This window comes from Coregonus clupeaformis, chromosome 8, assembly GCF_020615455.1.
Source record: "Coregonus clupeaformis isolate EN_2021a chromosome 8, ASM2061545v1, whole genome shotgun sequence".
Lineage (NCBI taxonomy): Eukaryota > Metazoa > Chordata > Actinopteri > Salmoniformes > Salmonidae > Coregonus > Coregonus clupeaformis.
In genome coordinates, this window is record NC_059199.1 from 49452012 (window position 1) to 49477183 (window position 25172).

General features: G+C 44.0%; 1 protein-coding gene across 6 annotated transcripts in view; it reads right to left on the reverse strand.

Moving 5' to 3' along the window:
- LOC121571881 (triple functional domain protein) overlaps window positions 1–22032 on the reverse strand; it is a 108517-nt gene extending 86485 nt beyond the window's left edge. For 4 of the 6 annotated variants that reach the window (XM_041883655.2, XM_041883657.2, XM_041883656.2 and 1 more), the window contains exons 1-2: window positions 21641–22031; window positions 12273–12323 (exon numbers count right to left, since the gene is read on the reverse strand). In XM_041883655.2, coding sequence (XP_041739589.1) covers window positions 12273–12323; window positions 21641–21710 — 121 coding nt within the window. In that variant the 5' untranslated portion in view covers window positions 21711–22031. Of the gene's footprint in view, window positions 1–12272; window positions 12324–21640 lie in introns of all 6 variants that reach the window. The other 2 variants (XM_041883653.2, XM_041883658.2) reach the window with 2 other exon arrangements.
- Between the last annotated feature and the right edge of the window lie 3140 nt (window positions 22033–25172).

A 25172-nucleotide genomic window follows, 5' to 3' on the forward strand; every position in this document is an offset into this window, starting at 1 on the left:
GACGCTCTTATCCAGAGCAACTTACAGTTAGTGAGTGCATACATTTTTTTCATACTGGCCCCCCGTGGGAATAGAACCCACAACCCTGGCGTTGCAAGCGCCATGCTCTACCAACTGAGCTACAGAGGAGGCCCATCCCCTTACGAATTGGAAAAAGTGTGGTGTGCAACTCAATATTAGGAAGTTGCTCCTAATGTTTTGTACAGTCAGTGTATACACGGGTACCAGTACCGAGTTCATGTGCAGGGGTACGAGGTAATTGAGGTAGATATGTATATATAACTAGGAATAAAGTGACTAGTCAACAGGACAGATAATATACAGTAACAGCAGTCAAAAAAGTTGGTGCAAAAAGGGTCAATGCAGATAGTTAAATAGTTAACCAAATAGCTACCCGGACTAACTATTTAGCAGTCTTATGGCTTGGTAGAAGCTGTTCAGGGTCCTGTTGGTTCCAGACCTTCTGTATCGGTACAGCTTGCCGTGCACTAGCAAAGAGAACAGTCTGACTTGGGTGGCTGGATTTTTAGGGCCTTTCTCTGACACCGCCTGGTATAGAGGTCCTGGATGGCAGGGAGCTCGGCCCAGTACGCACTACCCTCGGAAGCGCCTTGCGGTTGGATAACAAGCAGTTGCCATAACAAGCGGTGATGCAGCCAGTCAAGATGCTCTCAATGGTGCAGCTGTATAACTTTTTTAGGATCTGAGGGCTCATGCCAAATCTTTTCAGCCTCTTGAAAGGAAAGAGTCATTGTCGTGCCCTCTTCACAATTGTGTTGGTGTGTGTGGCGGTCCTTACATTCTTTCAGCTGGTGATTGTCAAGCGAATAACTGCCGGTCTCATGGTAATTGACCGTTAATTAACATAAACACATTTAGCATCTCCTGGCTTCCACGCATAGCCTACAAGCCACTGATGCAGACCTTTGGAACACCTACATTATACAAAGTCTAATAAATCCATGTAATATAGCCTACACCATCACAATAAATCCATTATTTATTTAAGACAGGTTTAAAGAAACATGATCTGAAGAAAATGTAGTCTATTTCAGAAAAACAGATAGCATACTCTAAGTTGTCCTTATGTTAGGCCCTGATCTGGCTATGCCATATGGCTGTTGGCTACACTAGTTCATTTAGCAGACAAGATTTGCTTAGAATTCCGTGGCATTATTTTATAGTATGAAGAATACAACTGAAAATATAAAATATATTTTCTCCAAACAATTTGAGGGAGTGTGCACATGCGGCTATTCTGTGTTGAGTGGTTAACAAAGAAACAGGTACTCCTACGGTGCAGTCAGAATTATTCAGACCCTTTCACTTTTTCCACATTTTGTTACGTTACAGCCTTATTCTAAAATTGATTAAATTGTTAGTTTTTTCCTCAATCTACACACAATACCCCATAATGACAAAGCAAAAACAGGTTTTTAGAAATGTTTGCAAATGTATAAAAAATAAAAAACTGAAATTGACATTTACATAAGTATTCAGACCCTTTAATCAGTACTTTGTTGAACACCTTTGGCAGCGATTACAAGCCTTGTCTTCTTGGGTATGACGCTACAAGCTTGACACCTGCATTTGGGGAGTTTCTCCCATTCTTCTCTGCAGATCCTCTCAAGCTCTGTCAGGTTGGATGGGCAGCGTCGCTGCACAGCTATTTTCAGGTCTCTCCAGAGATGTTAGATCGGGTTCAAGTCAGGGCTCTGGCTGGGCCACTCAAGGACATTCAGAGACTTGTCCCGAAGCAACTCCTGCGTTGTCTTGGCTGCGTTGTCTTGGCTCTGTGCTTAGGGTCGTTGTCCTATTAGAAAGTGAACAGGCGTAGGTCCTGAGCGCTCTGGAGCAGGTTTTCATCAAGGATCTCTTTACTTTGCTCCATTCATCTTTCCCTCGATCCTGACTAGTCTCCCAGTCCCTGCTGCTGAAAAACATCCCAAAGCACAATGCTGTCACCACCATGCTTTACCATAGGGATATTTCTTTTTTTAACCTTTATTTAACTAGGCAAGTCAGTTAAGAACAAATTCTTATTTACAATGACGGCCTACACTGGCCAAACCCGGACGACGCTGTGCCAATTGTGCACCGCCCTATGGGACTCCCAATCACGGCCGGTTGTAATACAGCCTGGAATCGAACCAGGGGGTCTGTAGTGACGCCTCAAGCACTGAGATGCAGTGCCTTAGACCACTGCGCCACTCAGGAGCCCGGGATGGTATTGGCCAGTTGATGAGCGGTGCCAGGTTTCCTCCAGACGTGACACTTGGCATTCAGGCCAAAGAGTTCAATCTTGGTTTCATCAGACCAGAGAATCTTGTTTCTCATCGTCTGAGAGTCCTTTAGGTGCCTTTTGACAAACTCCAAGCAGGCTGTCATGTGCCTTTTACTGAGGAGTGGCTTCCGTCTGGCCACTCTACCATAAAGGCCTGATTGGTGGAGTGCTGCAGAGATGGTTGTCCTTCTGGAAGTTTCTCCCATCTCCACAGAGGAACTCTGGAGCTCTGTCAGAGTGACCATCGGGTTCTTGGTCACCTCCTTGATCAAGGTCCTTCTCCCCTGATTGCTCAGTTTAGCTGGGCAGCCAGCTCTAGGAAAGGTCTGGGTTCCAAACTTCCTCAATTTAAGAATGATGGAGGCCACTATGTTCTTGGGGACCTTCAATGCTGCAGAAATGTTTTGGTACCCTTCCCCAGATCTGTGCCTCGACACAATCCTGTCTCGGAGCTCTACAGACAATTCCTTCGACCTCATGGCTTGGTTTTTGCTCTGACATGCACTGTCAACTGTGGGACCTTATATAGACAGGTGTGTGCCTTTCCAAATCATGTCCAATCAATTGAATTTACCATAGGTGGATTCCAATAAAGTTGTAGAAACATGAAGGATGATCAATGGAAACAGGATGCACCTGAGCTCAATTTTGAGTCTCATCGCAAAGGGTCTGAATCTTTATGTAAATAAGGTATTTATGTTTTTTATGTTTTATACATTTTCTAACATTTCTAAAAACCTGTTTTCGCTTTGTCATTGTAGAGTATTGTGTGTCGATTGATGAGGGGAAAAAATAATTTCATCCATTTTAGAATAAGGCTGTAACGGAACAAAATGTGGAAAAAGTGAAGGGGTCTGAATACTTTCCGAATGCACTGTATATGCTTAATTTAGAGTTATTTATGCAACTTTAGTTGTGATACAAATGTTGGGCTATATGTTTAGATTTATAATACATTCTAAGGCTGTATGATGCGACTAATGATGATTTGAAAAAAGTCGCATGAAAGGCATGAGCACTGCTTAGTTTTTTAGGCAGGCTGTACACACTTCATCAGTCTCTCATTCACAATTTGACAATCATTTGATAATGACTCGAGTTTCCCGGCTGCATCCTCTTTGTGTGGCCGTAATGCGCCGTAAAAAAATCCATGCATTTTGTGGCCAGTGGCCATTGTGCCCTTGGGCTGAATATAATAATTATAATTCCCTTCTCTCGGCTGTGTGCCGAAGCACCTCTCACTCACTTGGCTCTCCGTCACGTGATCAGGTCTTTCTCACAGGCTACAAGTGAAGCAGACACATCGGGGATGCAACCGCACGCATCCTTATCCAAATCCGAGGCGCATATTGAAGATATTGGAAGAACTGTCCACATTCACTTTTCGTCAGCCAACAAGATAGGTAGGCCTAACGAACAGCAAAAGCACTAGCCTATGTCAATCTACTATCCGCCATAGTACAAAAGTTGACCTATTCTATTCTGTACGAGAAATAAATATTCCAAATATAGTCTGGGACAGATGTGGGATGCGATAGATCCCAAATTAATACAACCACTAACATCAAAAAACCTGTTTTAAGCAATGAGGCTGACACAACAGATGAGAACGTTTATCTAAAAATGTTGATAAACTATTAGGCCATTTCTTCACATTATAAGCGCAGCAATAAGCACACGGCAGTAGGCTATAAGTGCGAATGTTCAATTAGCAGGAAAACACCGTTCTCAAAAGTGACCAGAAATGCGATTATACATGTAATGCTTTTATTATAAAGGTGCATTTTTATGGTGAAAATGTTCTTCCCAAAACATGAAACTCCTGTGCTGCATATGTATGCCAGTTAGGCTCTACACCCGTTGTAAAGCGGATTAATGTGCTTCATTTTAATAAGTTATTTGGCCACTTTAGTTGTGATACAAACCTTATCAAAACATGTAGGCCTATGGACTAGGCTACATGAGGTGTCCTACTGTGATTTGAAAAAGTTGCTAAAAAGGCATGCGCTGTTTCTTGCCTTAAGCTGGGCATCATTCACAAGTGATAATATATCATTCACAAGTGACAGGCTAATATTGTCACCCATCAAACTATTTTTGATTTAATCTTGTCTTTACATATACTAAATAATATATGTGTGAAATTTGTTTTGATTTAGAATGGACCAATACATGTCATCTATGCACTTAAATAGCGAATGGAGGACGCTTTTCCCGTGGTTCATTTTCATGCCAGCCAGGTAGGCTATACTCCTGTTGTAAAGAGAAGCAATGTGCTTAATATTTGGAAAGTTGAGAAATAAATATAGTAGGCCTAGCCTATAGAAAGCTGATTGGATCCTCCTCTTTTTAATAGAGGCCATCACTCTGATTTCTCACACAATTGCACCCCTTCTCAAAAAACCAACACTCGATCCCACTGATGTCAACAACTACAGACCAGTATCCCTTCTTTCTTTTCTTTCCAAAACTATTGAGCGTGCCGTCTTTAGCCAACTCTCTTGCTATCTCTCTCAGAATTACCTTCTTGATCCAAACCAGTCAGGTTTCAGGACTGGTCATTCAACTGAGACTGCTCTTCTCTGTGTCACGGAGGCTCTCCGCACTGCTAAAGCTAACTCTCTCTCCTCTGCTCTTGTCCTTCTAGACCTGTCTGCTGCCTTTGATACTGTGAACCATCAGATCCTCCTCTCCACCCTCTCCGAGCTGGGCATCTCCGGCGCGGCTCACTCCTGGATTGCGTCCTACCTGACCGGTCGCTCCTACCAAGTGGCGTGGCGAGAAGCTGTCTCCGCACCACGTGCTCTCACCACTGGTGTCCCCCAGGGCTCAGTTCTAGGCCCTCTCCTATTCTCCCCTATACACCAAGTCACTTGGCTCTGTCATATCCTCACATGGCCTCTCCTATCATTGCTACGCTGACGATACACAACTAATCTTCTCCTTTCCCCTTCTGATAACCAGGTGGCGAATCGCATCTCTGCATGTCTGGCAGACATATCAGTATGGATGACAGATCACCACCTCAAGCTGAACCCTGGCAAGACGGAGCTGCTCTTCCTCCCGGGAAGGACTGCCCATTCCATGATCTCGCCATCACGGTTGACAACTCCGTTGTGTCCTCCTCCCAGAGTGCGAAGAGCCTTGGCGTGACCCTGGACAACACCCTGTCGTTCTCCGCTAACATCAAGGCGGTGACCCGATCCTGCAGGTTCATGCTCTACAACATTCGGAGAGTACGACCCTGCCTTACACAGGAAGCGGCACAGGTCCTAATCCAGGCACTTGTCATCTCCCCGTCTGGATTACTGCAACTCGCTGTTGGCTGGCCTCCCTGCCTGTGCCATTAAACCCCTACAACTCATCCAGAATGCCGCAGCCCGTCTGGTGTTCAACCTTCCCAAGTTCTCTCACGTTACCCCCTCCTCCGCACACTCCACTGGCTTCCAGTTGAAGCTCGCATCCGTTACAAGACCATGGTGCTTGCCTATGGAGCAGTGAGGGGAACGGCACCTCCGTACCTTCAGGCTCTGATCAGTCCCTACACCCAAACGAGGGCATTGTGTTCATCCACCTCTGGCCTGCTGGCTCCCCTTCCTCTGCGGAAGCATAGTTCCCGCTCAGCCCAGTCAAAACTGTTCGCTGCTCTGGCACCCCAATGGTGGAACAAGCTCCCTCACGACGCCAGGACAGCGGAGTCACTCACCACCTTCCGGAGACATTTGAAACCCCACCTCTTTAAGGAATACCTGGGATAGGATAAATTAATCCTTCTACCCCCAAAAAAAAAAAAAAAAAAAAAAAAAATTGTAAAGTGGTTATCCCACTGGCTATAGGGTGAATGCACCAATTTGTGGGTCGCTCTGGATAAGAGCGTCTGCTAAATGACGTAAATGTGCCCTTGAGCAAGGCACTTAACCCTAATTGCTCCTGTAAGTCGCTCTGGATAAGAGCGTCTGCTAAATGACTAAAATGTAATGTAAATGTCTATAGAAATGTTGCGCAACATGAGCTCATGGGCTCTCATGAAGTGTTCGATTTTCGATTACATTTGCATTGATGTCAGAGTGAGTAGAGGGACAATAGAGCGCTGAGTACAATCGAGTTAGTAAGTTTGGTAGGCTATTAATGACCATCAGTAGCATCAGAGCTTGGAGAAGCCTAATTACCGTGACTAAACGGTCACATGGAATTTGACTACCATCATGATTTGTGACCGCCGGTGTGGTGGTAATAAGGTCACCGTAACAGCCCTAGTGTGGACCATGATATATCTTTAGTGATGTGCACACCGAGTAACATGAATCTCTCGACCCGCTCCACTACAGCCCTGTCGATGCGAATGGGGGCGTGCCTGGCCCTCCGTTTCCTGTAGTCCACGATCAGCACCTTGGTCTTGCTGACGTTGAGGGAGAGGTTGTTGTCCTGGCACCACACTGCCAGGTCTATGACCTCCTCCCTATAGGCTGTCTAATCGTCATTGGTGATCAGGCCTACCACCGCCGTGTCGTCAGCAAATGTAATGATGGTGTTGGGAGACGTGCACGGCCACGCATTTGTGGGTGAACAGGGAGTACAGGAGGGGACTAAGCACGCACCCCTGAGGGGCCCCCCGTGTTGAGGGTCAGCATGGCGGATGTGTTGTTGCCTACCCTCACAACCTGGGGGCAGCCAGTCAGGAAGTTCAGGATCCAGTTGCGGAGTGAAGTGTTCAGTACCAGGGTTCTTTGCTTGGTGATGAGCTTGGAGGGCACTTTGGTGTTGAACGTTGAGCTGTAGTCAATGAACAGCCTTTTCACATAGATGTTCCTCTTGTCCAGGTGAGGGCAGTGTGGAGTGCTATAGAGATTGCATCATTTGTGGATTTGTTGGGGTGGTATGTGAATCGGAGTGGGTCCAGGGTGTCTGGGATGATGGTGTTGATGTGAGCCGTGACCAGCCTTTAAAGCATTTCATGGCAACAGGTGCGAGTGCTACTGAGCGATAGTCATTTAGACAGGCTACTTTGGCGTTTTTGGACACAGGGACTACGGTGGTCTGCTTGAAACATGTATGCATTACAGACTGGGTAAGGGAGAGGTTGAAAATGTCAGTGAAGACACTTGCCAGCTGGTCAGCGCATGCATCCTGGTAATCCACCTTGTGAATGTTAACCTGTTTAAAAAGGTCTTACTCACATCGGCTATGGAGAGAGTGATCACAGTCGTTCGGAACAGCTGGTGCTCTCATGCATGGTTCCGTGTTGCTTGCCTAAAAGCAAGCATATACAGCATTTCGCTCGTCTGGCAGGCTCGCGGCTGGGTTCCCTTTGTATTAGAATTCAATCTTAGTCCTGTATTGACGCTTTACCTGTTTGATGGTTCGTCAGAGGTCGTAGCAGGATTTCTAATAAGCATCCAGGTTAGTGTCCCACTCCTTGAAAGCGGCAGCTCTAGCCTTTAGCTCAGTGCGGACGTTTCCTGTAATCCATGGCTTCTGGTTGGGATATGTACGTATGGTCACTGTGGAGATGATGTCATTGATGCACTTATTAATGAAGCCGGTGACTGATGTGGTAAACTCCTCAATCCTGGAACATGACCACAACACAGCAGTCAGACAATGGTCAGAGACGGACCAACAGAACCATGACCACCCCCAGCCCCGGCAGTGAAGGAGAGAGAAGGAAAGAGAGAAGGAGAGAGAGAGAGAGAGAGAGAGAGAGAGAGAAAGGATAGAGGGAATATGGGGGGGGGATATTTGGGTGAGGAGTTACTCAGAGGCCAGCAAGTCAAACCATAGATTGGCTGTAGCTATGTCTGGCATCTATGGAATCCTACGTTAGCAGGTGACAAAGGGTCAAATAATCCTGTGTTACAGAGTGTGTGTGTGTGTCTGTGTGTGTGTGTGTGTGTATGTCCTTGTTACTGAACTTGACCATTCTGTAGGTTGTTCTTCTGAGAATGATGACCATGACGTCATGTTCATGGTCAAAATCAGAACAAGGCCAGTATGTGTCATTTCAGGGCAAATAAGGCAAGACCAAATCAATCTCTGCTGCATGTGAAAGCCTACATAATCGGTCTCTCTTTATGTAGGACTGGACACAAACACACAGACACATCAAAGGCTGCAGATTAAGGAGGGCTCCAAGAGGTCAAATGAGCAATAGTTCCTTGCAGCCGCAAAGTAATTTACAGACACACACACACTATAAACGCGTACAAACATGCACAGATGAGAAATGGGTGTGTGTGTGTGTCAGTCAGTATATGCCAGTTGCCAGGACAGATGGAGAGGGAGGTATGGAGAGCAGAAGGAGGAGAGAAGTTCTCTTCATACCATCTCTCACTCAAACACGTTGATATGATGATCCAGAGCATGTTAAAGTGCTAATCTCATAATGGTTATGGTCAGGATTAAACTCATGACAACTGATCTGAAGCCAGCTGTTACAGGGGCCTCATGAGGGGCCAGAGCGAGAGAATGGGTCAGGCCGATTTGGGTAATGGTAGGTTTGGGATAGCATAGGGGGCGTGCCTAAATACATTGCATCACTGGCATTCTCCAACTGAGGCCTGTGTTGGAATTCCTGGGATTCCAAAAAGCTGGTTCCCATTCTCCAGAGTAGAGCAGGGAGGATATGGGAATAGAGAGGAGAATTGTTTGGATAACAGACAATTATCCAAACAATTATCGTGGCATTTCTTTCAACAGTAACCTGGGGAAAATATTATGCGCTGTCATGAACAACAGATTACTGCACTCTCTCAGTGAAATCAAATTGGATTCCTACCCAATTATAAAACATGAGACCATATTTATACCCTACACAAACCCTAATTGATAAACATGTAAATAAAAATAAAATAAATGTTCTCCTGCTTTGTAGATTTCCAAAAAGCATTTGATTAAATTTGGCATGAAGGCATTTTACTCAAATTAATTGGTGTGGGTGTAAAAACATATGACGCCATCAAATCAATGTACGGAAATAACAAATATGCAGTCAAAATTGGAGATAAACATACAGATTTATTTTCCCAAGGGCGCAGAGTAAAACAGGGGAGCTCAAGTCAATTTACTATCTATATAAATGAATTGGCCAAAACGCTTGAGCAATCAACAGCCCCTGCTCTCACTCTTAACACAGAAATAAAATGCTTCCTGTATGCAGATGATCTGGTGTTGCTGTCCCCCACAAAAAATGAGCTAGAGCAACAGATAATCTGCAACAGTTCTGTCACACCTGGGCACTGACAGTCAATGAAAAAAATACAAATATTAAGATATTCCAAAAAAGGTCCAGATGTCAAGGAAACCAATATATGCATTCGGAAAGTATTCAGACCCCTTGACTTTTTCCACAATTCCTTCGACCTCATGGCTTGGTTTTTGCTCTGACATGCACTGTCAACTGTGGAACCTTATATAGACAGGTGTGTGTCTTTCCAAATCATGTCCAATCAATTGAAGTTACCACAGGTGGACTCTAATCAAGTTGTAAAAGGATTATCAATGGAAACAGGATACACCGGAGCTCAATTTCGAGTCTCATAGCAAAGGGTCAGAATACTTATGTAAATGTCATATTTCCGTTTTTTATTTGTCATGAATTTGCATAAATATTTAAAAACCTGTTTTTGCTATGTCATTATGGGGTATTGTGTGTAGATTGATGAGGGGAAAAAATGATTTAATACATTTTAGAATAAGGCTGTAACGTAACAAAATGTGGAAAAGGTCACGGGGTCTGAATACTTTCCGAATGCACTGTACTTTTTTACTGGGCTCCACATATTTGGGACAAAGAATTTGCTCCAAAGGGAACTTCAACCTGGCCATGAATGAACTGAAAGACAAAGCAAGGAGGGCTTTCTATACCATTTGAATATCTATCAAATTAGGATCTGGCTCAAAATATAAAAGAAAAATATATCACCCATTTGAAAGACACCATAGTGAAAGTAGGGGTGCTGAAGCACCCCCCGAAAAATATAAATAAAATAAAAACATAGCAGTCTGTAGCACAGTCAAAAAAAGAATAATTCAGCACCCCCTCCCGCCTCGACAAAAAATGATCACCGTCCCCCCCCATGTTGGCAGAAGAAAATAAAAATAGTAGTAGTATAGTAATAGTACTTCCCGTGCCTATAAAAGACACCACAAAAAATCAAAGTACTGTAAGACAGTACACGTGGCAGAATATCTGACAGAACTATACAGACTTATGGGCAATTTTGTTCCCCAAAGACTATGAAACAAAAACTGAAACTGAGAAAATCCAATAACTATTGGGAGAAAACCCCCTTTGTGCCATATTAGCTGCAAAATATGTAGCTTCCTGCCACACCCGTAGGGACAGCCAGTAGAACGACCAACCAAAGCAATAACATTGCTACCTATGTCTTTCTCACCATTTAATTATTGTCCTAATTTATTTCTTACTGTATTGTCCTGTTAATTGTTATTACTCATTGAGTATTATAATTGTTCCTATTATCTATCTGCGTTATCATTGATTTGATATGTGTCTATATGTTTGCTTTGGCAATGTGTGCTAACACTTTCCAAGCCAATAAAGCCTTTAGAATTGAGAGAGAAAGAGAGAGAGAGAATGTGAGTCTGGAATGTGAATATGTGTGTGTGAGATAGATGCAGGTGTCACTACGTCCTGACTGAGAGGATTGTCACTAGAGAGTCTCTCCCCCTCTCCCTCTTAATATTATCGCTTTCAGTTTTCTCAGGGCTTAAGCATTCTTTAATCTCTCCCTCCCTTCACCGTTCTCTCTACTAGTTCATCAACCAGATTGTTGTTAGTAATTATTTACTAGACAGTGCACTCTCTCACACTCCCGCTCTGTCTTTCTCTCTCTGTCTTGTTGCCAGCTACTCTACCCCCCTATTAGCCTAGTTTTGTAACTTTGATTGACATCTGATTCTCCCACCTCCCAGCCTCACGGAGGAGATTTGATTGGTCGGTGAAACAGAGGGTGTGATCCTATTGGCTCGGGAGACTGAGGGGGCGATCTTATTGGCTGATGGCCAGGCTGATCAGCCACAGCTGTGGCACTCTAACAATGCCCTCACTGTGGGTACAGCTGACATACACAAAAACACACACATAAAAAAAAGAAATTGCCCATCTGTGCTAGTGACCAGCATTGATAATAGATTTCAAATCTTTCCATCGGTCCGTCCTCCTCTCTCTTTTCCCTGCTTACTTTTCTCTTCTCACTCCCTCGCTTTTTCCCCTATTCCTTCTCTCTCCCTCTGACCATCCTGTTTTCCCCAGAATGTCTGTGTGCCAGTTGAATCTCTCCATCTCTCCCCGTCTCATTCGCTGCATCCGTCCAGACTTCTAATAACAGGGTAGAGTAAGAGACTGAGACACAGGCCAAGGTTACCCCAATGACCTGGAGAGAGGGATGAGGAGAGAGAGCGAGAGAGAGAGAGAGAGAAAATAAGCCCACCCTAGCCCCTTCATACTAAACATACATCTGTCAGGGACCAAAGGCACAACCAGGGTTACGTAACACTATCTCTTCATCCCCCTCTTCATACATGCCTTCCTCCATCCCCCTCTCCTCCCATCCCTCCCTCCCCCTATCCCAGTGTTACCAGTGGGAGAGAGAGCATGCCACCAGATGGACTGGTTTCAACCTTTATATCTTAGATGACATCACGTATTTTTACCCTTTATAAGGCAGACCAGTGACATCACTGCTGAATGACTCAGAACAATAGGCTTGACCTATAACCCTGCCTACAAACAGGGAAGTAAAACAAAGATGTTTTAGACCAGACTGGAGAGATGAGGGGGAGACTTCAGCAGAGACACTCCCAGTCAAAACACACACACACACTAAACACACACATGCTGCTGTGACAGACAGACATCAATGGTAGATCCCAGATGAAACAGTGAAACAAAACGAGAGAAAAGGGAAGGGAGCGTAGAAGATCACAGGAACACAGAACGCTGGTGTGTGTGTGTGTGTCATCCTACCTGGTAGCTGACTGGACAAGTCTCCTTTGGGCTCTTTTGGGAGGGAACCATCTGGGAAGAGGGAGAGAAAAAGAAAGAGTGAAGAGAGACAAAGAGAGAGATTATTATTAGGTAGTCAGTTCTATGTGTCCTTACCAAGCTAATCAACTCCAGGCCTGGACAGATCTATCGGGGACTGGTTCAGACATGAGTATTCATTAGGAACCAAACGGAAGAAAACGGGACAAACCTATCTGTATTTGTCCAATAGAAACTCTCATTTTAATTGTAAACTGTTTTCTGTTGCAAAACATTTTTCAACAGTTTGCACTAATGAATAGACCCCAGGTGAGTGCATACCTAGCCTGGCATGAATCAATCCATTAACTACCAGTAAGAAGCCCTCCTGGCCTGTGGAAGACAGCTAACATGCTAATGAGCTAGCTAGCTAACCAATACACCACTAAACACGTGCTGTAAACATCAACAACCCTCTGGGCTGACGAGTCACTAGCACATTATTCCCTGTGTGTGTGTGTGTGTGTGTGTGTGTGTGTGTGTGTGTGTGTGTCTGAACACATGCTCTCTCTGACACACTTCCTGTGGATGCTGTGTCCTTACCGCTGAGTGTTGGGTGATGGGATACATGAGGGGGGTAGTGAATCGCAGTGTGTTACACACACACACCCACCCCCACCCAACCATGTCACAGTCAACAGCAACAGAGAGAAGAGAGAGGGAATAGAGGAAGGGGTGAAGACTAAAATAAGGATTGCTGGAGTAGGGGGAAAGGGTTAGAGAGTAGGCTCCACTACGACAGGCAGACCGGTTCAGACCTTGGACACTAGTGGTGTATTCATTAGGAACCAAACGGGACAGACAGATGTTATAATGAAAAGACCAAACATGAACAAACAGTACATACTTGCAGTACCAGCAGCAGCAGTTCTACTGTCCTACAGTCACAGTTATCTAACTGCGTAGCATCACAGTTCTATAGTATGAAGCTAAAAACAACATTAACAAAACATGTTGAGATAGAGCACCCACAAACACATGTACGGTCGCACACACACACACAAACGAACACACATACACTCACGTGGTGTGGAGGTCAGGCTCAGATCCCAAAGTGAGAAACCAAGAGGTTTGTCAGGATCAGAAGTGGGCTAATCTATTGAGATACACTCTCCCCCTCTGTCACACACACACGCTCCCCAAACACACACTTCAAGTGAACAGAGCAGGGCCAGCCTCCTGCTATGTCATCCATTTACTGACAGCCAAACATAGACATAGAAATATGCAGAGGAAATGACAAAGTAGAACTAAGAGCACAGTCAGAAGTGTAGCCCAATCCCCTCTAAAACCCTATAGAACTCTATCTCTGACCTTATAAACAGTGGGTATGATTCAGGATGGTGTCACCGTCCATCTGATACACACAGCTTCTCTCTGTTACTCTCTTTTTCTCTTTACTGTGGCTATAGACCGCACATTATGGATGGGCGAACACACACACACATTTTATAAGCCTCTGTTTCCCCTTTGACTTCTCTGCAAGGCTACTCATCACTGCGACTCACTCGCATACACCAGTCACATACACATACATGAGTGACACACCCTGAACCCCTCTCATTTCAGCATACCAACGCTATCGATCACCCAAGCAATAGAGAGGGAGACAGAACAGAGAGAAAGAGAGTGTGCGAGACAGCACTTTTCTGCCCACCAGCGACACAGAGAGAGAGAGAGAGAGAGAGAGAGAGAGAGAGAGAGAGAGAGAGAGAGAGAGAGAGAGAGAAATGGTCCATGAGGACTTGTCCTACTTTACCTCTCTCTTGTTCTGGTGTCACTTTAAAATAGGAGCAGCAACAGAGATAGTTCTCTCTGTCTCCATGCAACCAACCGACCAATCAATCTGGAGTCATTCCCTGTTCAATTAATCAAATTTTAACCAACCTTTATTAGCATGACTGAGTCTGACAAATACAATGTTTGGTGAAGCAAGAGAAAATTAAAGGTAAAACTAATTGTATGGAACAGTACACTAGCTGTTATCAGAGAGGTGTTTTAAATTAGTGTTGAATTCATTGAATCCAGCATAAACAGAAACCAGCATACAGAGGGTCTCAGGATTAAGAGATGACGCCATTAGTTCAGACAGTGGAGTGCTGTGGCCAGCACACACCGTGTGTGTGTGTGTGTTGAGAGGTTTGGGGTAAACCGATCTGGCACTTAGCACAGGGGAGTTCACTCCACAGTCACTGCTCCTCTTCACTCACACTTCTGTTATGCTCTTATTATGTCTGGTAAGGTTGTGTTGACCTATATTCAGTCCCCTAGTCTTCAGGTAGCCTACACAGACAGAATAGAGAAATAGATAGGGTAAGAAAGAGTGGTGGAGAGGGAGAAGAGAGGGAGGGTAAAGAGATACGAGAGCACTAGTGTGTTTACTGTGTACCCCGTCTTGTGCTTTCATGTCCTGATTTACAGCATTAGAGTGATTTACGTGTGTGTGTGTGTGGTGTGTGTGTGTGTGGTGCTAGCTCTAACAGTGTTAGGTGCATTTGTGAGAGTTCATTAGATTACACACTGACCTATCCTCTAATCTAATCACTCCCTGGGATTACAGCCTTTAGTTGGCCCACGGTTATATTTAAGACACACACAGAAGTAAATCACACGAATGCACACACACACACAAACAAACATAGAAGAGGGATGTATGATATTGGTTGTCAGCTCTACCCTCTGAGGCAGCGAGAGAGAGGGAGAGAAAAAGGAGAGTGAAAGGAGAACGAGAGAGCGAAAATGTCAAAGTAATAAAGAGAGATGTTTCCAGTTTTTATCACAGCGCTGATATCAAAGAGGACACACACATACACTGTCACAGAACAAGGACTGTGTGTGTGGCGCAAGTCTGTTCCCATGGTATCGCTGATGTCTGTCCCATACCTGCACTGCACATTACCGTGTGACCTGCTGAAGCTATACTGACCATAGAAATAGAATGAATAGAACGGGCGTCCCCATTCAAGTCAATGATGGCATAATCTCCCGAGTGGCGCAGTGGTCTAAGGCACTGCATCGCAGTGCTAGCTGTGCCACTAGAGATCCTGGTTCGAATCCAGGCTCTGTCGTAGCCGGCCGCGACCGGGAGACCCATGGGGCGGTGCACAATTGGCCCAGCATCGTCCAGGGTAGGGGAGGGAATAGCCGGCAGGGATGTAGCTCAGTTAGTAGAGCATGGCGTTTGCAACGCCAGGGTTGTGGGTTCGCTTCCCACGGGGGCCAGTATGAAAAATAAAAAATAATGTATGCACTCACTAACTTTAAGTCGCTCTGGATAAGAGTGTCTGCTAAATGACGTAAATGTATAATGGGTGGACTGGCAGGTGTACCCATAGGAGCAAAGCAGGAAGTAAAAGCAGGAAGTGTACCCATCAATCTGTGCTGTACTTTGTTGAATCAACATTACAAACAATACATTCCATTGCATCAGTTAACATAATTTGAATGAAGATTCTACATTACCATGGAAATTATTGCATCACAATACCAGGCAGTCATTGCGAGTGTACCCATGAGTTTACAATTCAAATTGCCAGGGTTAGAGGTTCCAAGCCCGTTCTATTCTATTTCTGTGATACTGACCTGCCTTACTGACATTAACACACACACAATTGCCTCACCACCCAGGAACCAGATAAGGACGCAGGTCAGCTGATAAAGTGTGATAGTGAGAGTGTACAGTCATATACTTATACTGGGTGTGTACAGTCCTGATTAAGCTGAGGCAATATGATCTACAGAAGCAGATCTGGATCCTCTCAGGCTATTAACATGCAGGCAGGTGTCATTGTATTTCAACTACTCTGTTCATCAATCTATCAATCAAGCAACTAATCAATACATTCCATTAGATTGTTGTGTAGCATCATTCATACTGTACCACTAACTGAATTTTGCTCTGCCCGGAGTACCCTTGAAGTACCCCCTCATGTGCATTTTACCAGTAAGCCTTTGGTCTCATTGGTCTTCTCAAGTACCCCCTGTGGATAGGCCAAGTACCCGAGGGGTTCTAGTACCCCTGGTTGGGAACCATTGTTCTAAACTGGCATCACACACACATACTGGTATCGCACACACATACTGGTATCGCACACACATACTGGTATCGCGCACACATACTGGTATCGCACACACATACTGGTATCGCACACACATACTGGTATCACACACACACATACTGGTATCGCACACACATACTGGTATCGCACACACATACTGATATCACACACACATACTGGTATCACACACACATACTGGTATCACACACACACATACACACAGACCTTCTTTCTCTCACCCCTCCATGTGTTCAAAAGGAGGTCGTCCCACTTTCACCATTTCTTTCTCGTTCACTAACTTCTCTGGCGTGAATGTTAATTGGTGTGGGCTTGGGGAGAATTTGAGCTCTGGCTCAGTCTCTCATGCTGGGAAGAGCGAGATGGGAGAGAGACAGAAAGAGAGAGAAGAGCGAGAGAGAGAGAGAGAGAGAGAGAGAGAGAGAGAGAGAGAGAGAGAGAGAGAGAGAGAGAAAGACAGAGAGAGAGAGAAAGGGGTAGTTAGTTATGTTATAATCATGTCATGACCATATTACAGTCGTGTTATGGGCTAAATACGGTAAAGGTGAATTATTTGCATATTATAGTCACCCTGTTATGTTATAATCATGTTATAGGCATAGCCATGGATAGGCCTAGTTATGTAGCTATGAGACATCTCATAATCCTGGTTGTAGCTTTGCTCCTATAGCTCAGTGTTTAGAGGTAAGTGGGTGTGCTGAGATCATCCATTCACAGATCAACGATAACTATTTTCCTTCACAAATTCTTGTACAACTATCATGAACAAAAGTCTGGGACGGTTTAGTGTTTTTACACAGTCTGGATCCTCACAACGTCTGAAACAAGGAAGAGGGAGAGAGAGGGGCGATAAAAGAGACATAATGAGAGAGAGTGAGAGTAATGGGACAGAGAGAAAGACATAAATGAGCGACAGAACAACAGTAAGACAACAAGAGTGAAACAGGATGAGAGAATGAGACAAACCGAGCAGGAGAAAAACATGGCAAGGCAGGTAGGTGCTAAACCTGTACATGTTAGAACACGGCTAGGCAGGTAGGTGCTAAACCTGTACATGTTAGAACACAGCTAGGCAGGTAGGTGCTAAACCTGTACATAGAAGTTAAACCTGTAAAGCAAACTGACAGTAGAACACAGCTAGGCAGGTAGGTGCTAAACCTGTACATGTTAGAACACAGCTAGGCAGGTAGGTGCTAAACCTGTACATGTTAGAACACGGCTAGGCAGGTAGGTGCTAAACCTGTACATGTTAGAACACAGCTAGGCAGGTAGGTGCTAAACCTGTACATGTTAGAACACGGCTAGGCAGGTAGGTGCTAAACCTGTACATGTTAGAACATGGCTAGGAGGTGATATACAGGGGAATGTGAGAGGGAAAACAAAGAAGTGTAACACTCAAACTAACAACTATAGCCTAGCCTACAGTCTACAGCAACTCTGATCCTGGAGGGAGAAGGCTTGAGTCTATGCCTATTATTTTTATTATTAACTCAGATGAGGACTTCAGAATAGTACACAATTCCTTGTTTCACTTCGCTAGAGATATTGTTCCCGTAGTGATGATGCTAGTATCACTGCGGATTTCCAATCAAAATTGGACGTCTATCCCATTGACATTCAAACCAGTAGAATATGATAGCGCGGATATCATCCACGTATTCTTATGGAAAACTTCAGATGGCGCATGAAGCAGGAAGTATTTGTAGTGCGCCATATTGCTGAATGGTGCTGAACTGCACCAAAGAAATCGCTAAGGATCAAGGTGAAAGTGGCCGTAACTAGCAAAGGATCATGTTCGATGTAGTCGTTTTAATCCTGCCTGAGAGACACGAGCAAAGAGCGTGCATGAGGGTGCGAGCCTCCTCGTAGCCTGCCGGCCCGTGATTGGTCTATGTCAGCACATGGTCCTGTGTGACTAATGTAGTAGTAAGAATGGATCACTATTTAATTCAATATCTCGGTTTGTAGCGAACTTTAAAAGAATTACCCATGGGGATCGAACTGGATCCTAATAACCTAATTTTAGAGACCAAAATGGACGTCTACATTTTTGGGGGAGACCGTTTCTGCCGATAGTAATTGACATAGGCTTTCTAGGGCAGACCAGAGCTTTTGGCACCGCTAGGTTGCTACGCAGTAGCCGACCAGCAGAGCATGTGACTTCACGCTCCAGACCGGACATTGGGGGCCTGGTCTATCTATCCATGTCCTTAGGACGTTGGGAAATGCCTTCAAAACCGGCCACTGGGGGGGGCAATAGTGAGTTCCATTACCATCAAGCAGGCTTGGGTTTTGCTAGGGCGTTGTGGACGGGGTCCAGGATGGGCGTAATCCCATGACTCTGGATCAGTGTCTTTTTTTTGTGCCTATCCCAAACCTTAACCTTTACCTTAACCATTCAGAATGCGTGCCTAAACTTAACCCTTAACTTCGATTTGATGTTTGGAGAAAGGGAACGATAGAGCAGCAGAAGCAACAAAAACATTTCAAAATGTGATGTTTGGAGCAACTTTGAAATATGATGTTTGAAGAATGTAGATTAACGTCTAATTCTGCATTGAGAGCTTTTTGATTACAGAGATGATTGAAGAGAGAACTGTAGAGTGAGAAGGCTTGAGTCTACTCCAGCTCCAATGCGCATGCATGCACACTCACACACAAACAGACCTACAGAGATGCACACACACAGATGCACACACACGACTCAACCTGAGCTCAGCTGTCAATCAGAGCTTTGTTGCCTGCAGTGATAACAGGGCACAGCTCTGCTGGTTGCCAAGCACTCTCACAGGGGTGTCAAAACACTGCAATGACACCCCATAATAATAACCCATAATAATCCAGCTACAAAGGATGAAACTAGAGACTGATCTAAGGTCAGTTTAGAGTTTTGTCCTCTAAAGTTGGGGAAAGCTTTAGGGAAGGTAAGCTGATCTTAGATATGTGCCTACGGGTAACTTCTACTGGAGAGAGCCAAAACACCTGGGACAGACAAAAAGCCAAAGGAACAAGAATCACAAATGAACATTTTAACAAATCTCACTACAACATTTTACATTTTAGTCATTTAGCAGATACTCTTATCCAGAGCGACTTACAGTTAGTGAGGGCATACATTTTCATACTGGCCCCCCGTGGGAAACGAACCCACAACCCTGGCGTTGCAAGCGCCATTCTCTACCAACTGAGCTACAGGGGACTACAACTCAGAATAAATAGGGGGAAGGGTTTGGGTAAATGTTTGGTTACTGGTTAAGGTTAAGGGTTAGTCTAGTGCAGGGTTCTTCAATTCCGGTCCTGGAAGGCCGAAACACCTCTGTTTTTCATCCTCTCCTTCTAATCAGGGGCTAATTCAGACCTGGGACACCAGGTGAGTGCAATTAACTACCAGGTAGAAATAAAAAACAGACGTGTTTCGGCCCTCCAGGACCGGAATTGAAGAACCCTGGCTAGTGCTTAAAATCGGATGTGGTTGTAGACTGGGAGTGTCTATTACGAGGTCATCCCAATCTTACCCTATGAGGTCCAGAGTACTCCTGGTTTTCTGTTCTACCTGATAATTAATTGCCTCCACCTGGTGTCCCAGGTGTAAATATGTCCCCTTTTAGAGGGGAAGAATTATAAAAAGCAATGGAACTGGCTTCGAGGTCCAGATATACATTTTAGGGTCTAATATGTTTCCCTCAGAGCAGGACAACTGGAGCCATCATCACAGAAGAACTAACTGCAGCCATAATGCACATACAGCACTTCCCATGTGGGTTATTATCTATAGACATAGCCAAAGTGGAGTCAAAGGCTGTGTCTCAATAGTCTACAGTTGCTTCCTCACATCGTCTCCTTCTCCTGCACTGAGGTTTAGACTGACCAGTGAAGCCGTCGAACACACACACACACACAAACAAGTTTAATGTCACCCTCCCATCAACCCAATTGCCACCCTTTGATTATTATAATTAATTGATTTTTTACAATGGGGGTTTAGCGCCTATGCACCACCAATAGATTGAACCCATATATGAAACTATCCAGCTATAATGATAAGAACAACTAAGTCCCATTTAATTTTCAGCATATGGTTGTTGTATCAAAATCATACTAGGAATGAAACATTGCTACATCTGATGATAACCTTGAGTCAAAATGAGCTCATTATTCAAGGCACAGAAATCATTGCCTGAAATGGGATAATGGAATGGAAATGGAAAAATGTCAGACTAGGAGCCTCCATATCCACGTACGAGTTAACGAGCTAGTAATGTTATCTATCTACTGAATCAGGATAGGCCCAGAAATTATGATTGCACATTGCTCAGTCAGCTAGCTAGCATGACTAACGTTAGCCGAGAAAATGGCTATGATCATCTTTTGTATTCACACATTGTGCGGTCACTAACGTTACTAATTTAGCAAATAGTCTGTTATCTGAACTGATGTATGCATTGCAAAGTAAATCACAATCAAATTCATGCATCATATGCCTTAGGGACATAGGGGGAACATTACAGCTAGCTAGCTAACCTAGCCACAGTCCAGAGACCAAGAATGCATGCCACGCCACGGTATTGTTTACATAGCTAGCACGCTCGGATTGTGTCCTATTTTAACAGCACGGAAACGATTAGTAAATTACATGTTTTACTTAACAATAAACTCTATTGTTGAGCTGTTTCCATGAAATCTATCTAAAATTCGCTAGCAATCTGACAGTGTGCTGTTTGATTTCCCAGTCCATTGGCTATCTAATTAGCTGGCTAACTAGCTAGCTTGATAGCTCGCGCACCTGTCGTAAATTGTAGTAAATCTCTTAGCTATCAATTTAATGTGATTTCTTTGCATATGCCAAACGTAACCACGATAGTTAGCTAATGTCGGTGTGCAGTCGGTTATAAAGCTAATCAAAGGTTAGTTAGCATGTGTCTGTGGACTATGTGGGGAGTGGGGCTGCTACGGGAGTCGCGAGTTCTCCTACCTGGATGACATGGTTAGTTACATGTTAATGACTGTGTAACAAATGCACGACAGCTCTCACCATTATTTCTGCATAACAGCCACCCACCTATGATCCATTGTTGCTTCTACAAATGAGCAACGACACCTGGGCGAATGTTTAGTTGAAAACCTCCCCCCACCAATCCCGAAAATACAGTGCTCAATCGGGAACAATGTCCCTCTCATGTCGCCTTGACGGGCCAGCTCTTTTGCTCTCCCAGACCTGTTCGTTTTCGGACTTACCAGATTTAAAGAACGCCGCTATATCGGCCGCGTCCTTTGACGTCTCCTCCGCTCCTTCCCCAGAGCTCATGATGGTGGCCCAACTAAATTCCCAATGCGGTGGGCCTTTTTCCTGCCAACGTTATCAAGGAAAAAAATATGTTCCCTTTCGGAAAAGCGTCGGCCAAGACACAGGGACGGGCAGGATCGCTCCTAGATGCTAGTGCCATCAGCAAACCTCCATCTTGGGTAATAGCTACAAATGCACAGCTGGGCTGCCGCCGGGTTCCTCCTCCGAGTCGAGCCGAAAGGGGAGTCGTTGTAGACGGGAGGGGTTGGGGCAGAGGGGCACGGAAATCGGGAAGGGCTGGGTCTCTGTTCGGTGAATCTCCGAGAGCCTTCGGAAACGTGGAGACAGAGGACGGGCGAGCTCGGGTTGACCCGCGACGACTGCAGTGTCTGTGAATCATTAATGAGCATGACAGTGATTTGTGCCTTTTTACATCAGTGTGCACTGTGCATATCGGCCTACAAGGTAAACATGAATATTGCACATACACAATGCATGTGTTGGTTGTTGATCTGATTCTCTCAAATACAAATGTCAGGTTGCAGAATAAACTAATTCTGATTTGGTCAGTGTGTAGCCTACCAATAATAATTTGATAGGCCTACTGAAGACCCTACAGACAACTACAAGAATATCATAGATCTACATTAACTAGCCTACTCTCTGCAGGATTCCTTTAGGCCATCAGACTGTTAAACAGTAACCACTATCCGGCCCCGCCCAGTACCCTGCCCTGAAACTTAGTCACTGTTACTAGACGGTAACCACCTGGTACTCTACCCTTCACCTTAGAGACTGCTGTCCTATGAACATGGTCATTGAACACTAGTTAATTTAATAATGTTTATATACTGTTTTACCCACTTCTTACTGTATTCTAGTCATGGCTCAGTGCCTTCAGAAAGTATTCACACCCCTTGACATTTTCCACATTTTGTTGTGTTACAGTCTGAATTTAAAATGGATTAAATATAGTTTTTTTTTTGTCACTGGCCCACACAATACCCCATAATGTCAAAGTGGAATTATGTTTATATATACATTTCAAATGAATTAAAAAAGAAAAGCTGAAATGTCTTGACATTTACATCATTTAGCAGACGCTCTTATCCAGAGCGACTTACAGGAGCAAGTAGGGTTAAGTGCCTTGCTCAAGGGCACATCGACAGATTTTTCACCTAGTCGGCTCGGGGATTAGAACCAGTGACCTTTCGGTTACTGGCACAACGCTCTTAACCACTAAGCTACCTGCCTCTTGAGTCAATAAGTATTCAACCGCATTGTTATGGCAAGCCTAAATAAGTTCCGGAGTAGAAATTTGCTTAACAAGTCACATAATAAGTTGCATGATAATAGTGTTTAATGTGATTTTTGAATGACTACCCCACACATGCAATTATCTGTAAGGTCCCTCAGTCGAGCAGTGAATTTAAAACACAGATGCAACCACAAAGACCTGGGAGGTTTTCCAATGCCCCGTAAAGAAGGGCACCTACTTGTAGATGAGTAAAAAAAAAAAGAAGCAGTGATTTAATATCCCTTTGAGCATGGTGAAGTTATTAATTACACTTTGGATGGTGTATCAATACACCCAGTCACTAAAAAGATACAGGCGTCCTTCCTAACTCAGTTGCCGGAGAGAAAATAAACAGCTCAGGGATTTCACCATGAGGCCAATGGTGGTTTTAAAACAGTTACAGAGTTTAATGGCTGTGATAGGAGATAACTGAGGATGGATCAACAATATTGTAGTTACTCCACAATACTAAGTGACAGAGTGAAAAGTGACCTAAGTGACAGAGTGAAAAGAAGGAAGCCTGTACAGAATAAAAATATTCCAAAACATGCATCCTGTTTGCATTAAGGCACTAAAGTAAAACTGCAAAAAATGTGGCAAAGAAATGCACTTTATTTCCTGAGTACAAAGCGTTATGTTTGGGGCAAATCCAACACAACACATCACTGAGTACCACTCTTCATATTTTCAAGCATGGTGGTGGCTGCATCATGTTATGGGTATGCTAGTCATCGGCAAGGACTGGGGAGTTTTTTTTATGATAAAAAGAAACGGAATAGAGCTAAGCAAAGGCAAAATCATAGAGGAAAACCTGGTTCAGTCTGCTTTCCAACAGACACAGGGAGACAAATTCACCTTTCAGCAGGACAATAACCTAAAACTCAAAATGTAATAAATGTCAACTCTATATCTGACATGGTACAGGTGTCTTCTTTTTTTTAAACCCATAACCATGTGTTGGAGGTGTACACGTTTGTTTCAAAGTAGATTTGTTTAAGACTACCAAGAAACACTGTGTGACCCTGATTTAACCCACTGCAGTAAAAGGTTATTAAGTTTGTGTAAGCAAAGTGTGACAGTTCATAATGCATTAAAATGTATAGCCAGGATTAACTGGACAACAGGCACAGTTTTCTGCAACTTTTACATGAAATTCAATTTTAATGCAGGCCTTGAATTGAGTCACCGTCAACAAAGATTTCAAGTCACTTAGTCTAGCTGTGCCAGTGTAGTGGTCATCCTGATACTTTGTGCATTACATTTACGTCATTTAGCAGACACTCTTATCCAGAGCAACTTACAGTTAGTGAGTGCATACATTATTTAAATGTTTCATACTGGCCCCCCGTGGGAATCGAACCCACAACCCTGGCGTTGCAAACGCCATGCTCTACCAACTGAGCTACACGGGACCGCAGATTGTCTGTGGATTATCCTGTTTATAGATTAGGGCCTACAGTACATGTGGGTCTGTTTGTACCTGGTAATCCAGAGTGTTTTGTTTTGTAATATAACATGTAGTGATTTTAGTGAAGTGATTACTGTTTTCTTTCCTATTACATCAAGTGGATGTTGTCAAGATTAGGCAAACTCATGGTGATTTTGGTAGTGGATACACACACGCACACAGACACACACACACACACAGACACACGGACACATTCACACACACACACACTACAACAAACGCCATATCAAACAACTGTGCTCAGACTAGTGTGCAGGGAGTGTGTTGAACAGAACTGAGGACAATTTCACCCAAAACTACAGAAAAATAAAATAAAAAAGATATTTCATTAATTTGTTTGATTTATCCATTACCTTAACAGCCACTCGTAAACCGAAGTTTAAATGCTAATTTGACCTTTAGTTTAATAGATTCATGAAGATGGTTTGATTAAGTTTCTTTATGACATTAGGCCCACCATCTTCTCTACATGGGGTAGAACTATCTGGGTCGTGTTTATTAGGGCACAAAATTGGAAGCATTTAAAAACATTTTGCAACAGAAAACGAAAATGAGTGTTTCTTATTGGAAAAGTCCCTGGTTGTCCCTCTCTTTTTCAGTCAATTTTCGTCCATTTGGTGCCTAATGAACATGACGCAGTGTGTTCTTTTCTCTAATAGCATTTATTATTCATTACAGCATATACCCTAGAGTTTTTATTGAAATGGCCCATCTCCTT